General features: G+C 37.9%; 1 protein-coding gene across 1 annotated transcript; it reads right to left on the bottom strand.

The window, feature by feature from the left end:
* Positions 1 to 13,124: 13,124 nt before the first annotated feature.
* Positions 13,125 to 14,078, bottom strand: LOC117601425 (uncharacterized). The gene is made up of 3 exons (XM_034318127.2): positions 13,743 to 14,078; positions 13,559 to 13,680; positions 13,125 to 13,455 (listed from the first exon to the last, which is right to left on the bottom strand). Exons 1-3 carry the CDS (start codon positions 14,076 to 14,078, stop codon positions 13,125 to 13,127), a joined length of 789 nt encoding a protein of 262 aa, XP_034174018.1.
* Between the last annotated feature and the right edge of the window lie 2,029 nt (positions 14,079 to 16,107).

Raw genomic sequence — 16,107 nt, 5'->3', positions numbered from 1 at the left:
GGTGTGGCGGCACGAGTACCACAAAGAGGCCCCGTAGATGGTACAACCTCTGCTCTCGGCCCTCGGAATTTTTTTCAAAGTGTCGCGCGTTCGCCTGCCAGGTCGCCGGAAGAGCTGTATCGGTCCAGGCCACCTGGGAGCCCTTAAGAACCTTGGCTCTACTTGTGCCGCCCGGAAGAATTAATTATGCTAGCGGCCGGTCCGTTAACTCTTCGCCATCGGAAAAATCCGACCGATCCGATGGAATGCGATTCGAGCCAACGAGGTGTCCGTTCGTTTTCAATGTACGCCGATTAACTGATTTTTGTACGATGTACGTCGCACCGCGAAACATTTCTGCGATAGATAAAGACATTTTAGGTTTCGCTTAAACCAACTGGGTAAATGGTCGTTCGATTCGTTGAAAAACAAATTGCTCGTCGATGGTATTGAATCTTTGACTCATAAGCTAACACTCGCAATGGGTTTATAGGTATAATACAATATGGCGCATGCTGCGAGAACAGTCCTCGGAATAGCTGGACCGAAAGATCGCGATCTTCGCCTACCGCCTATCTCACACCGGTTAGAAGTCTATTCTTCAGCAGAATGCAAGTAAGATCGTCAGATAGCTTTGTGCCGGCCAAGTGTGTAGCCCCTTGACTTGAGTTACAACTGGCTGAAGTTTCAACCAGTCGAGTATAAAAGTATATGACCACCTGCGAAATCTCTCTGACCTTCCGTGTTATTAAATCTAATCGTGCGTTTTTCTTTTAAGTCGCGCGCTCGTTGCTTCGTCGTTGCCGTCTCCGCCTGTTCGACTTAAAAGAAACGTTCTTGCGGTCGGCGACGCACGGGACTTGAACTTGTTTCCTCTGGCTCGGGTGGGAACTTGGATTTTTGGTCTTCAGTACCAATAGTGCAATAAAATTAGAGCTTAGAAATTTGTATGCTTTCCTATAGATACCAAGAATCCGTCCGGAAGGTCGGCGACGCACGGTACTTACTTGTTAGACTGTTTCCTCTATTCCGAGTGAATTGAGGGCTATTTATAATATATCAATTGCATTTTAAAGACACTATGATTTGACTAGTTCCTTTTTATTAGGTATTAGCTTTATCTATAACCGAATAGACTCTTATTAATAGAACGATTAGCTCTATCGTAAAGGAAAGCAATTATAGTGTACTCGTACATTTAAAAGCAAAGTTTTTCGATACGGCAGTGCTCAGACTACTGCAATAATCATTACTATGATAATAATTTTGCAATAATTGATCGTATTGAAACCATTTACGTATGCATTATGAGAGCATCATCGCAAGGAGATTATAACGCAGCATGTTATGCTCTCTTCAGTTTCATATATTATTACCTTCAATTTTTATTTTCAATCAGAGAAAATAAATTTAAAAAAAAACGTTGCGGATGCAACACCTTGGAAATTTAAATTTACGTTGCATTTACATATAGATATGTATGCAAGGTAAGTCAGTAAGAACTGCTATTTTATACCCTGTCATAGGTACTTAGACCATTCTTTACGTCAATAATATTGAAATTAATGTTGATCCACTTATGAAGCTTTCCATTAGAATAAAAACAACCACGCAAATATAGCACACTTGAAATGTACCATTCTGCATAATCGCCTGAATATCACAATAAATACTTGAAATGAAGAAAGTAATGAAGATAGAGCAAAAAAATATTAGCGAATCAAGAATTTTGTTTGAACGCTACATGGTCATAGGTTAGTCACTTCTTCGGTCATCGATTCCTGTTAAAGTCATCGACACGTGACTCCGACCGGTCCTGTAATCCAGTTCTGTCTGGGCCCAATCAGTCCACAGCACTTAGGGTATATCGGCGAACAACAAGACAACAACCGGTGGCGAGGTCCTGATTACTATCGCAAGATCAAGGACGTCCACCTACGAACCGTGCTGTCTTGTGTACCGTTACCATCGAATTCGTGACTGCCGTAAGAATATCTTGCCAGACTGCTTCAGCCAGCCTACGCTCTATCGCCTAATTAATTTCTTTTTAATTATGCCGATCTAGAAAAAAGTTTCCCGGTTGGTGTATCAACTGTTGTCCCATTAGATGGTATCATATAAAATGGCCAATTTCGAAACGTACGTAGATGAAATAGAGGTAGTGCAAAATAGAAATTATGGCATATTAATTTGTGACTTAAGGGGGTGTGTATTTGCATACCAGCGCGATAATCGTAAGTCATGTTACATTGCAATTCCTAGAGGACGTATAAATAAGAAAATTTTATCTTGTTTTCGTTGCAACCAAAGTAAATCGTTTCGATATTGGCTATCGCGAACTATCGGCGATAATAAATAGCACGGAAATTAATTCTACAGAATGTGATTGCAATCGTGCAATTTTCATTTTGTAATCGGTACAGCTAGTGGAAAAATGGTAGAGTAAATAGCGTGCGTAATGAAAGAATAAAAGAGGGCGCCAGAAGTCAGGACCAGAAGACGCAGAATTTTAAACTTATACTTTAAAACCCCCTGTGGCTCGGGGGGCTTAGAATACGGCCACGGTATCCCCTGCCTGTCGTAAGAGGCGACTAAAAGGGGGATGTAAAGGAGCGAGTAAGATGAGTGGACTTAAAAGTACAGAAAGAGTGTGAGATTTAAAAGTACGGACAAATATGAGTGGAATTAAAAGTACAGAAGCATATAGCATAAATAATGTAATTGAAAATAGCGCGATAATGCGCGTGGCCGATAACTTTTCGTTGGGCAAAAAGGGACAGATCCAAGTCCCTAGATTATGTCACCCACAATAGAGGGAAGCTTATGAAGTGAAGTGAAGTTACACTTTAAATGTGAAATTCAGCATAACGAACGTTGCTATTATATTATTATCATGGAAAACGAGACATGCAACGCAATTACGGGAACGTATACGGTGAAGTTTTCGATGCATCAAATACCGGTAGAACGACATTTTATCAAGAGAGACGAGTTTTCTTGGTCCGCAATGGGAAACTTTGCTGACATATAATATTTCACGAAAGATAACGTAAAAATATTTGCAACCACATTCCTCGGTAATAGATGCAATGTCGTTCATGCGACGTTCATGCTCTGATGGCTATTAGATAGCTCGAATCCTCCGTCCAGTCGGAAAATATTACACACTTAATTAAGCTGCTGTTAACGTTATTAATCTGGATAAGTTAATGGAAAAATTCGTGACTTTTCGATGCGATGTCGTTACGGTTGAATTGAATTGATGTTGAACGAATCGAATTTCAATTCTTTTTATTATATTTTCTCTTTAGCCATCTTCTCATCTCTGTATAGTATGTACTTGAACGGAACCTATGAACCTGCGTCAAAACAAATGACAGATGTCATGAAACATTGATTTTGATTGAAGGCTTCGCAATTTTGCGCTACAACATAACTTACAGCTACATTCGCCAATAATTCCCGTTTACAATATTCACTTGCTACTGTTATTATAGGACAGAGGGAGTATAATATTATGATTATACATCTAATTTATTTAGAAGACAACTAATGTCCTGCTAATTAATGTTTTACGACGGCTTTGATTTTTACTGGAAGTACGGTCTGCGCGATTAGCACGACTAGTTAGCACTAAATACAGATCTATTATAAGAGCAGTTAATGAGCGAACGTGCAGCATTAATTGCAATCACAAAATAAGCTCGACTATCTGGACAGCCGGCTCTTCCAAGGTTAGTCGTTCGTATCCTTCTATACACGCGTGTACAAAACGTTTAAAGAAATTGCGTGCATTGCTGATTATCATATAGAATTTTTATTATTATTATGTCCGTGTTACTACTAATAACGGACGTCTTCGTCTCGTGCGCTCGTAAAATCCTTTATCTCACGAACCATGATGAGTATGTTTAGATTGCAAAATAGTGGTTTGAATAAATGAAATTCAATATAATTAGCAAAACAAGTACGATTTTCTTCTAAAAAAGATTTTCTAATCGCTTCTTCTTTATCGAAATAAAACACGTAGAAATGGCATCTCTCTGAAACGATGGAAAATGCACTGATAAGAAACACGTTGAAAAATTATTACCACTGGTTATCAGTTGTTTGGCTAGTAATATTATTAATGGAACATATTCCCTGCCAAGGTTCATTGCTCCGTTTTACCGTGAATAAAACCCATTATCTAATATATTTCATCGTTATCTTCTTCGAATGATGAGCTATCAGTGAAATAATCATTGAAAAAATCTGAGCATATTTAAAATACCATAAAATTGTTCTTACGTAGGGTTAATATTCGAGAATCCGTTCATTAACTTCATATCTGTACAAGTCTCTGATAACCTTCAGTTCACTTAATACATATCTATAAAAGTACCTTAAATACGTAACCTTTAAAATTTGTCGTTACTCGCAAAGTTCCAAATTGATCGATTTCATTTCCTTTCATCAGACCCTGCGATATCATCCCTCCCCGAATCACTTGGTTACAGAGCACGCGTCGAACAACACTGATCCACACGAAACAACACCGAAAGCGTGGGTGGAACGAGTCCGGAACACATTTACTTTCTTGCATGCAACGCGAAGGCGCGAGATGCTTGGCAAAAAGGGCCGACAACTTTTTCGCTCGCCAACAAGATCGTTATCGTTATCATGATCTCAATCACAGCAGCCGGTGTTTTCGCGTACAAACTAACCTTGTGTATTTTGCCGGGGCAGCCGATCTGATCGATTCTCTTATTCATTTCGCAATTTGTCGTATGTACAGGGTGTTCCATAGTACGCACGAGTTTCAAATGTATCAAGGGAAGAAGGATGAAATAGATTTAAAAAAAGCAGTAAATAAAGGGTTAAATTGACAGAACGCACATGGCCTGCCTGGCCTGTCGTTCTTTCCGAATTCATTTTCGTGCGAGTCACGAACGAGAACTCGCCAAATTTCCAACGTGTTGGGAACCGATTCAAGCTCGTGCGTGGTAACATGCGTGCACGCACGTGAAACGTGTACACGATACGAGTAGCATTCGAGGGCTTCTCGTACGAGATTTTTCGCACCGTGTATGTACATCGGCTATTACGTTTCTCTGTACATATTTGAATCCACGCGACACATGGCCGCCGCGGCTCTATTTTATTTCAGTCACGTAGACAGGTTGCCGATGTTAATCGAAGCCAACGCAACGGAGCGTCCACGAAAGGTCCACTATCGTAATTTTGCATCTACATGAAAAATTCCTTCCGGTAGTTTGATCGATCAGGCTGCTCGTCGCGTTGCATCGATCGATCGATGGAAGACGTCCAGTGATTCGATATACCTCTTCTTCTCTTTCTCTCGCCTTTCTCCCCTCTTACTCTGTCACGCCATTAATTGTACGTACGATCGCCACTCTTCCCGTGCCTCGTCAAACGCGTGCAATCATTACCATCCGTATAATTACGCTTGTTCACCGGACTGAATCTTTCATTACCAATAATCGATCTTCTTTATTCGGACGTTCGCGAAACGCGACATTTTAATTGATTTTTTCACCGGCCAATCTAAGGTACTGTTAACAATTACCCGTCGTCGGGTAATGAAACGACTCCGTTACCGCGGTGATTGCTTCCGATTTTTTCGAAGATATACTCACGCATCTCTCCAATTAATTAGCCGTGATTATGTCTTTCGATCGGACTGGTCAAAATCTATAGGCGTCTCGCGTTAACACCTGTATCAAATTATTATCTGCTGAAATAACGTGGTTGCTCGGGTAATTCCAGGATCAACTTGATGAACGTGAATGTTCGAATCGATTTATGGAACGTGATCACGAAATGAGACGTTTCTTTCTGGTGATAACTGCGAATGTATATCGGATACGCAGATAAATTGATATTTTAACACTTTTGGCTACTGCACATTTCGTGACATCTTCGAGTCTGCAATTTCAACCCTTAACTACTATCGTCCGCTTGTAAAATCGCTCCCGGTTTTCAATTATTCCTAACCCCACCACGACAAATCCCTTCCAGTCATATGCACGACTAATCAAACGCTTCGATACATGTAAGTTCTACTAGGAAACCGGTGGTATTACTAATGAGGAAATATTCAGCGTTAGATGCAAAACATTTCACCCTGATTGGTCCATTCATTCCAAAGTAATTACTGGACATAGATAAGAAAAATACACTCGTCGATTTAAATAATCTCGTCCTTTCCCAAGTCGTTTAATAATAAATTTGCATCATTATAATTATACAGCTGATGTTTACATTGTAAACTTCAACGTAAAATTTATAAATTAATACGATTAATAAATTTCAACTTTAGATCATATTTTCAACTTCGATCATATCTTCCTTGGAAGTTTTCAAGATTCGCGATAATCGAAGGAACAACTTTACGAATCACAAGAATCGCCTCTGGGTTCAATCTTACCTGCGATTATTTTCTTTCTCCAACTTCATAATTACAGTAATTTTCACTATTTATAGGCCATTCGACGATGTTATAACCAAAAAATGAAAGTATGCTACATCATGTAGAACGTATAAACTCGAGGCGGTTTGAAAAGTTTCCTTTAAGTAGGGTAATTCGCTCGAAACGAATTAACTTGTTATAGGGAGTTTTAAGAAAATTGTAGGGGAAAGTAGAGTAGAATTGAGTACTCCGGTTTTTTCACTGATAAGTGTTGCTATTGTTTAGCAAACCCTTAATAATCATCCCAAAATGTTATTATGCAATTGAAGAGATTGCAGCTAATATCGAAACATTTTAGTATCTCCAATTGTCTAATTTATTTTCGATATAGAAGAAATTACGGAAGTGAACCCAAAATCCCGGAGGCAAACTTGGAATTCATGTATTGCAAAAAAATGAATTCTTGATTTATTCTTTCCACCGGTTGCTACTTCGTTAATGAATAGTACTTAATATATTCAGAATGAAAACAGTCAAGACCACATTCCTTTGTGATCTGATATGGCGTTTATGCTCTACTGAATCCCGGATTACGCGGATGACCTCTTTCGATTGCAAACGTTAGAAAACTATGAAAGTAATGAAACAATTGCAATGTAATCGTTGAATCATAACTTTCTCTTATATGTTCATACTTTCTAGTAACAATTGATCAACATTTTTGAGCATACCAAATAGAATTCATTGTACATTTTCAAGGACCATTTAAATGCATCGGCTGATTAAAAAACGGGATGGGTAATTTAGAAAGGAGAATTTATCATTATTTTCAGCGTCTTCTCTATTTCTCTTTCTACTTACTCTTCGCATGCATGACCGGTGGCTTCTTGCGAGCATGTTCCACGTAATTGAATCACGGTCGTTCGAAGGAGCGCATAAGCCGGAGAACGCAGAAATCAAGTTTCTAATCGATTTCTGGTCACCGCAGCGCCCCTCGAAATCTTAACTTACCCGAGGGCCAGCATAAATCGCCGGACAACCTTCCTTTCCTTTCCTTTCCTTTCCTTCTTATTTGCATTCCGTGCAATTAATATTGTTCCGACCTCGCTAAACTTTCTTATCGTGTTTAACTTTCTTTTTACGACACATTTCATTATACAGTGCGTATCGAAAGTCCTAGAACAGGCAATTTGTAATTACTTGCCTAGTCCATGGAGGTTGTAGCTAGAGGTGTGTGAGTATTTATTCAAGTACTCGAATTTCGAGTCAAACAATGAACGGTCGGTCGAGCTGAGTCGAGCGCTTGAATTTGCCGAATTACTCGAAATCGACTCGAGAAAATTGAACTACTCGAAAAAATTCATCTTCAAGTAAATCGAAGTTTTACGACGGCTCGAATATTCGAGTAGTTTGATTTTTTCGAGTAGCTCGCTTCTGTTTCAAACAGTTCGTCGATTTCGAGTAATTCGGCAAATTCAAGCGCTCGACTCGGCTCGAACAATCGAAGCGAGTTCAGCTCGACTTGTAAATTACGAACAGCGTATGGAAATATCAGGACTCTCCCTAGTCTCTCCCTGAGTTCCCTCAAGCTCAAAGAAGTAGTAGACTGCTTCTCCCCTTACGTTTACCCTTAACCAAAAGAAGCCTACGTGAGCGTAAACTGAAAGATTGTATTAATTCAAGAAGAGATTAATTTCTAGATAAAACTGATGTCATGTCGAAAAATTAATTATTCTTATCGCGTGACTGAACTTTGATAAATCGTACTTATCGATGATTATCACCATTCCTGACGCTGTACCCAGATCGCAAGCTGCGGCAGAGGAAAAGCACTCGACAAACCAAAACCAGGTTTAAACGCCTCGGGGTGCGACGATCAGCTTTGATTTTAATGTAAATTACCAGACTCCAGCAGTGCTCGCTCGTACGCTTCGGTATATAAATAAAACGTTCAAGTGAATTAATGCCGGTTCCTAGAAAGGACACTAATATACATCAGAATCTTATTTTTCTTAGCCAATTAAAGAGGGTAACAAATTACCCGAATATAAATAAATGTTAATTAAAGTGTCTCGATTGAAATGGAGAGATCCTAATGAATCGGTTTTATTCGTTAACTTTTCATAGTTTATTTCCCTCTTCGTGTCTGCTCGCTTTTATAAATCATTTATATATTTATTTAACAGTAGAAGATTTCAACTAGATGCAACTAAATGGTAGAATATTCATTAATATCAGTTAAATGACGAAGTTATAAATGGTATAGAATTAAAGTAGAATTATAAATGCAGTTCAAATTAATTCATTTTGCAATAACTGAAATGTTGCTCATTACTTATGTTTAATTGCTATAATAAACACCGATAGAGAATTAATTTTGATTTTATTGATATATTTATAAACGTACGTTGAAATAATCAAGCGAGGTAGAATAATGTTGTGTCTTAAGCACAAAGTCAATTAACATGATTCATTTTGAAGCAACACTTCAAGGTATGACGTGTTTTTACGTTTTTCTTTATGCCACCGACTTCCTTTCGCTTGACGATTTAATCCTACCAGAGGGTTACGAACTAATAAACGTCCCTGTTCAAAGAACACGTTGCTAACGCGAAGGCAATGCGTTACGTTGGACAATAATTTGTCAGTTTCTTGCGTGCCATGATTTACGTTTGATCGATGTTTCGTGGCACGTCATCCGCGATCGTTTAAATGGTAGCACGTTCGAATCCTTGTCCGGAATGATTATTAATGACTGGTATCATATGCGCCTATACAGTGGCCGAACATCGATTAACGGTCTGAAGAGCTCAATGATACATGAGAAGTACTTTAGACGATGATTAACACCGTCAGTCCTTAAATGTGATTTGTACTGCTCGGATAGAACGTGAAATTGTTTAGTCTACACGAACAGGGTAAGTCGTGATAATTTTGGCACTGAACTAATTATTAACACTTGCAACTTTAATCAGGATTCATAAGTGTTGACACATTTTTTATTTAATATCATAATTTTTAATTATGTAACCATTTCTCCTAGAACGTTGATTGCCATCGGTGGTTATTATGCCCTGCACCTCAGATTCTAAATAATGGAATAATTACTTAAAAAAATAAGAGATTGCGAATTTTCAATGTGGTCAGAATTATACTAACAATGCAAGATATCGATCTAGAAGCTTAAATTTTCTTAGCACTTCCACTGTGCCGGTTAAAATCTTAGGAAAGTCCACGATTCTCGGTACTGTACATGAGAATAATTTGTCGAGACAGTGACGCACAGTTGAAAAAGATAACTTTCAACCAGGAACTACTCTTTTATTGAACCGTAGGGAGTCCGATTACACGGCCAGATATTGGTCAAACGAATAGTGCAATAAATATACTTCATTAAAAATAATCAAGAGCATTAAGCTACAATGCTATCTAAATGATCTTTCTAATTCATTAGTAATACTTCCGCGTTCAGGTTGGGTTCCGCATGAAACGCATTGTTTTTACTAACCAGGGACGAAATTTTGTGGCAACGATTGAAACTAATCAGCTAAAGCAGCAGGATCAGATTTAACTGCATTCATTCGATACCTGTAGTGTAGCTTTTTACGGTTAATCAGACATACGCGTTCCACTCGAGTAATCCCGCTTTGAGTGACATATCCAATTTGCTTTTATCGAAATCTCCTCGAGAAATCATAAAAAGATTTTCTGAGACATAGTTGCATCCTTTTTTTTCGGAATCTTACATATCGGTTCTACCGCAGAGTGGTATATAAACGTAGAGTATTAAAGCTTCACAGGCAATTCCCTTTGGTTTATGGTGTATTTAGTGTTCGGCCTATGGCTGTTTCATTGACCATACGTTGCCGTAGCTACTCGTCGAGGAGGCTGTAAAACAAGACACACGATCTGCTACACCAATGCTTTGTTTCATTTCTTTTTTTACTCTACATTGTACACGAATAGTAGCAAATATGTAATCGCTTTATACCTCCTTGACGAATTTTTTTACCTATTCTTATATTTTCTTTTGTACCGTGAAAGAAATAGGGGTAAGGCAACAGAATTAAAAAAATATACAGCGAGAGGCATACCTCAAAATAGAATACCACGGTTAAAATTGGACTAACTTGAGGTTTTTTGAGAAGCTATAAAAATTAATTCACTAAAATATGTATTTTCATCGTTTTAAAAAATTACAATTACTTATGTTCTTATATGAAAAGTCGCGATTTTCGGAAAATTTAATTACTTATAACTTTTAAATGCGTTGACCGATCTCGATGAGATTTTCAGCATACACATAACTTATCTGCATCTACGAAAGACATATTTTAAATTTTCATTATAGGCTCATATAAAAAAGTTGAAAAATTACCATTCACTATTTTTTTTCATCATTTCAACAAATTGTAATTTTTTAAAACGATAAAAATCCATATTTTAGTGAATTAATTTTTATAGCTTCTCAAAAAACCTCAAGTTATTTAGTCGAATTTTAATCGAGGTATTCTATTTTGAACAGTGTCCACTTATTTTTGTCTTCCACTGTATATATAATATTGTCTATAGACAATATTGCTTTTTCCAAATAAGCGTAAGAAATAACAGTGTTTTCAGACAGGAACACACTCAAGTACACGTGTCTATACACACGACGCGGTAGATGAATTCGTGTATTGGCCGAGTGTTGCGTGTCCCACATCGTTACTCGCTTGAACGTTGTCACGAGTTCATCTGGATCATGTAGCCATCCCACTTAATTTCCCTTCTAGAAAAGTTTCGTTTACACGCTAGTGGACGAACAAATCACCGCCCGCTGCGATTTGCCATAATTAGCATACGATCCTGCCTACGCGTCGCGTCGCGTCGCGCCGGGAGAGTTTCTTTCGTTAGATGCACCGCGCAGCTGCATCCTGCTCTATTCTTTCTATGCACAGAATCCCTAAAATGCATTGTGACGAACTTGATAGAAATTTCAAAAATTGAATTTTTAAATTAGAGAAAGAGAATAATGATTATTCAATTCGTGTGTAAGAATTCTTAAAAACGAAGTAGGTATAAGAATGATAATTCAAGAATAAGATAAATAACTATGAATAGTATACTTACAAGTGGTGAGGATAAGAGTTTTTATGGGAAGACAGAAGGTTTGGTGAAACAGTTTCCACGAAGAATTCAAAGGATCAGTTTGCCAGGGAAATGAAACAATGGGGTGAGTAATATACGTTTGTTTTAAAATATATATTTTACTGGTAAAGAAAATGGTAGTCTAAAAATTGATTAACACGATTCCCGTGTTAACCGTTCCTGTATTCTCTCACTTTTCTCCTTCTCACTATTCCCCATAAACTTCTCGCGTGTCGCGGTCACGTTGCATTAATAATTCATTTCCGCGTGTTGTGCGTATTTCGTGTATCACGCGAATAATCAATTAATTTCGTTGGAAATAGGTTTTACCGTGATGCCTCGTAAAATTCTACCACGCGCTGCTATTAAACGTTCGTTCCGCCCATTACTCTCCTTTAACATTTTTTTCCATCACGTCTTATGATATTGTTTTTTTATGGTTCGCTATAAAATCGAACGGAAAAGCGGATTGTCATCGAGGTACGATTTTTCTAAGGATTGGTAGCGGTTACAATAGGAAGTGGTTACCGGATACCGGTAACCATAAGGCCATTGTAAGTCAAATCGATGCACGCGAAGTGCTTTCGAAACTCGCTAGCTCCTCCCACTTTAGAAAATAAATAATAAGTGGAGCACGTAAGCGGCAGTCCGCGTTGTTCGTGAGGCGATACGGAAGCTGCTTTAGCGACGGTACATATTTTCGCTTACATAAGAGAAAGGATATTCTTTCCTTCTTTTTCATTCAGCATAAAAGACGTCTACATTAAATAGATATTTTAACAAACATTATCATGGCAAAATTATGCATCCCTATCGTATTTTTATAAAAATATATATATATATATATATTTCATCCACCCACTCTCGAGTGAAACTTCTCAATTTTTATCTTTAATATGGTTAAAATACAATATTTTCCAAATAAAAGTGGTAAGAACAAATTTAATTAAAATTTTAAAAAGAGATAATTCATGTTGTTTTTAATTAGTGGAATCTAATACAGAGTGCTAATGATATATTGTATATACGTATAAGAGAAGTGATCGAAAGAAACGCATCGGCTTAGGATGAAAAGCAGTTAACGGCATATCATGAGAAGAGAGAGCGATTCAGCATCCTAGAGAATCTTTCTCACGAGGCTCTTTGCTATAGGGCAAAGATGTCTGCATATGTCCGACGACACGATTATGATTTATGCTGAATCGAATCGAGACTGATTTATGAGAACGTAACGTTCTTAACTCTAGGATATATAGGGTGTTCATACATTTATAATTTACTGAAGATAAATATAGATATCAAAACTTTTAATTGAAATTTGTGCACACCTATTAACTCATGTGGTTCCATTACAAATTTTCAAATTTTGAAGCTTTTATAAAAATTCCATCAGAATGAAATAGATGCATTTTTGCCTAATAAAAGCTTAAATTTAAAAATCATCTGGTCATATTATTTACTGCCATGGTAGACGCGTTAAATGATTATCATTATCCCTTTTTACCCTATGTTATTATCACATTTCGTTTCATTAAATTGAACAAATTATTCGATGAAAATAATTCTGAACCTATACTTTGATATGGATAAAATCTCAACAATTTTATTTTTTCCCTTTTCCCTTCTTTTTACCCTTTTTTTTCTTTTTCCGCTTAGACTGGGAGGGATCAAACAAGGGAACGCGTGGAGGCTTAGGCGGCGGCCTACCATCACCAAGATGATCAGCCACTGGAGAAATTCCAGCGATATCTTTGATCAGATTTCCCGCGGGACTGGTATCAACTATCATCTCTCGATTTGCGAAATTATCCGCAGGTAATACGCTCATCCCTAGCTTCGACGAGTCTTTAAAGTTACATTTATACTCCGTTCCATCGGGTTCCATTTTGAAGAGGAAACAGTTGGGCGCGAGAGCGTAACGCATTAACAAGCATCTGAATCATAATATTCCAAATGTAATGAATTGATGTTTTAAAAAAGTTTTTGGAAAATTTATGAATCGACGAGTTTTCTAGGATTGAGAACATTTTTCACTACCTTCCTAAATTGAAAATTGTTATCTCGAGACCTAATCGACCAGCGAAATTTTGACCAGTATCAATAAGATCGAATGGTCCTCTGAACCTAAAAGGCGCTGGGTTTTCAATAAGCAGGGAGCCCTGAAACATAAAAAGACAAATTACTATACTGATTTCTCTAAGATTTAATAAAATGAACTTACCAAATCGCAAGCGCATCCGCTAAGATGCGTTCGAAGAGAACAGATAGGGAAATTATCGTCCATTCTGAAAACACCAATCCACAATGGACATTTCTTCATCTTCTTAAGTAATTCTTCGCAAGTCATCGAGAACTGAATGGACTGGCCAGCTTCGAAATCGTAAACGTAAATCTTGTCATCTTCTTTGCTGGTTCGCTTGCGTTCCTTCACTTCCGTCACTGGAAAATTAATAAATACTACTTTCGTGAGAAGCGTCGATCCTGTGGAGTCAGTATACACTTCCTTGTTTAACTGAAGCTGTGACACACAGACGTCTAAAAGATACAGTCCAAACATAACAATAAATTCTGTGCGATAGTATACAGAGAACGTGTAATGTTCTTTATCTGTAAGGTTATAATGAACTTGAGAATTTTACGAAATGAAGTTGCACCAATTATAAAAGAATAATATTTTAGGTACGATATCAGTTTGTCAAAATTATTTAACAGGCAAAAGGATGAATAGTGTAGGAGTTTAGTGGAGGGGGAGAGGGTTTCGTCTCCCCGGACGCCTTTGGTTCGAGCCGGGGACCGCTAGGTGGCGGCAAGGATGACAGTGTTCTCGCTGGCGGTCGCCCGGCATGCAGTTTATAGGAGTTCCGAATTGCGGTGTGATAGGTGTCTGTTGTCAGCCCCACTGACGAGTCTGACAGACGATCCCGAGACGAAACGCCTTTTTCTTCCCTCTCTTACAATAGGTACGTCGAATGTGGTGCACAATAACGTGCAAGCATTCTCGATGCTATTACTTTTCGTGGGAGCTGTTAATTGGCGTGCGGAAAACACTCGCCAGGATGGAAACTAATTATTATTATTAAGATGTTCGAGGACGGGCTTGCGTTACCCGTTGGTATCCTTGCGGTTCTACCCCCGTTGGTATTCGTATTATACACTTACCAGTTCATATCCTGCAATTAGGATATCGCGTAATGAATCTTTCCGCGTTTTCCTGCCGTTTCGTTCGACGTACGTTACACACCGATCTCGTGACAGGGGTTGTTATTTCGTATTCTCGCTTAATGTTCACCTGTCACTGGAGCAGTTAAGTGATTCGCGCCAATCGTTTGAAATAACAAACCGATTGCGATTGAAATGTTTTTACAGAAGCCTGCTTGATTTTTCATTCAAGGGCTTACTATTTGTCAAGATTATTGGACAATCGGAATGATTCTTGACGTTTAACTTTCATTTCCACCGCTTTGTAGATACTTGAGAGCTCTGTTTTATCGAAGATATCTTTTCCAGTCTTCGTGGTGAATTAGGAAGAACATTTGGTGATATTACCGCGGTGATAAAGAACACTGTTAATTTTCAGTCCTGTTCAACCGATGACGTTTATCCTCGCTACGATATGATATCTCAATGATGGCTGTTGAATTTGCATCGCACCGAGAGCGCGGAACAACGCCGGTGTTAACAAGCGAAAGCGTTAACGAGAGAGTGTGTTAACGAGCGAATGACTCGACGAGCGTGACGAAAAAGAAAAATTTACAGGCAGTAACAATAACACTTGCCGTAATTCAGCCCCGTTAAAGTACCTTCTTACCTGGCTCGTTTCAACTCTCGGAAACTAGAGCCAACAAAGGGAACTATAACATTCATTCTATCGTTTCTAGATCGTGTGTGGCGATTTTCCAAGTATTTTACGTGGCAGTTCAAGGTGCATTGAATTGAAGCAATCAGGGATTTGAAAGATAATACTATCTGTTTTCTTCTAGTACATGGGGTAGCGATTGATAAGTGGACTATGAACTTAAAATGCGATAAAGTCTTCCTCTACATCGTTTACATTGCGATTATTTCAAAGATATCTGCATTTTCTGATATTTTTAATTCGAATCACTATCACCCAAATTTCACGTGATTTAATTTAGGGGTATCGCGTGTATCAGCATTTCTCAACCCTTTTTGGCCCGCGGACCGGCGGTTGAGGATAACTGCATTAGAGGAATTTGTCTTCACTGCCGTGCTAATCATAAATTACGTAAATTTAAAATTAGTTAAAACTATTTTTATTTTGCAATTTTATAAATTAAAATTTGATTATTATTTTTCTTTTTTACAGATTAAGAAAATTTTTTGAAATTATTCTATATTTCAGACTCAAGTGTTAATATTTTTATCTTTATTTCATAAAAGATTGATTGATAATTGCACCATTAATGAAACATCAAGTTTTTGCTCGCACTGTAATACACGTATTCATATCGTTCTTCAATTTCACCCCGCTCGTATCTTTCGATCAATAATTATACGTTACAAGGTACGAAATTTCATTAATATGTATTAAAAATTTTAAGTAATAGTTTATTATCAACGAGCTT

This window comes from Osmia lignaria, chromosome 6 (genome assembly GCF_051020975.1).
Source record: "Osmia lignaria lignaria isolate PbOS001 chromosome 6, iyOsmLign1, whole genome shotgun sequence".
NCBI lineage: Eukaryota > Metazoa > Arthropoda > Insecta > Hymenoptera > Megachilidae > Osmia > Osmia lignaria.
This window is presented reverse-complemented; position numbering and strand designations above follow the sequence as displayed.

Bases quoted from the DNA above. Each gene is read 5' to 3' on its own strand.
- LOC117601425 (XM_034318127.2), bottom strand. From the start codon at position 14,078: ATGTTTGGACTGTATCTTTTAGACGTCTGTGTGTCACAGCTTCAGTTA. The intron at 13,681-13,742 runs GTAAGTTCATTT...TTTATGTTTCAG, and splicing joins GCGGATGCGCTTGCGATTTG to GGCTCCCTGCTTATTGAAAA. The intron at 13,456-13,558 runs GTAGTGAAAAAT...ATTATGATTCAG, and splicing joins ACAATTTTCAATTTAGGAAG to ATGCTTGTTAATGCGTTACG.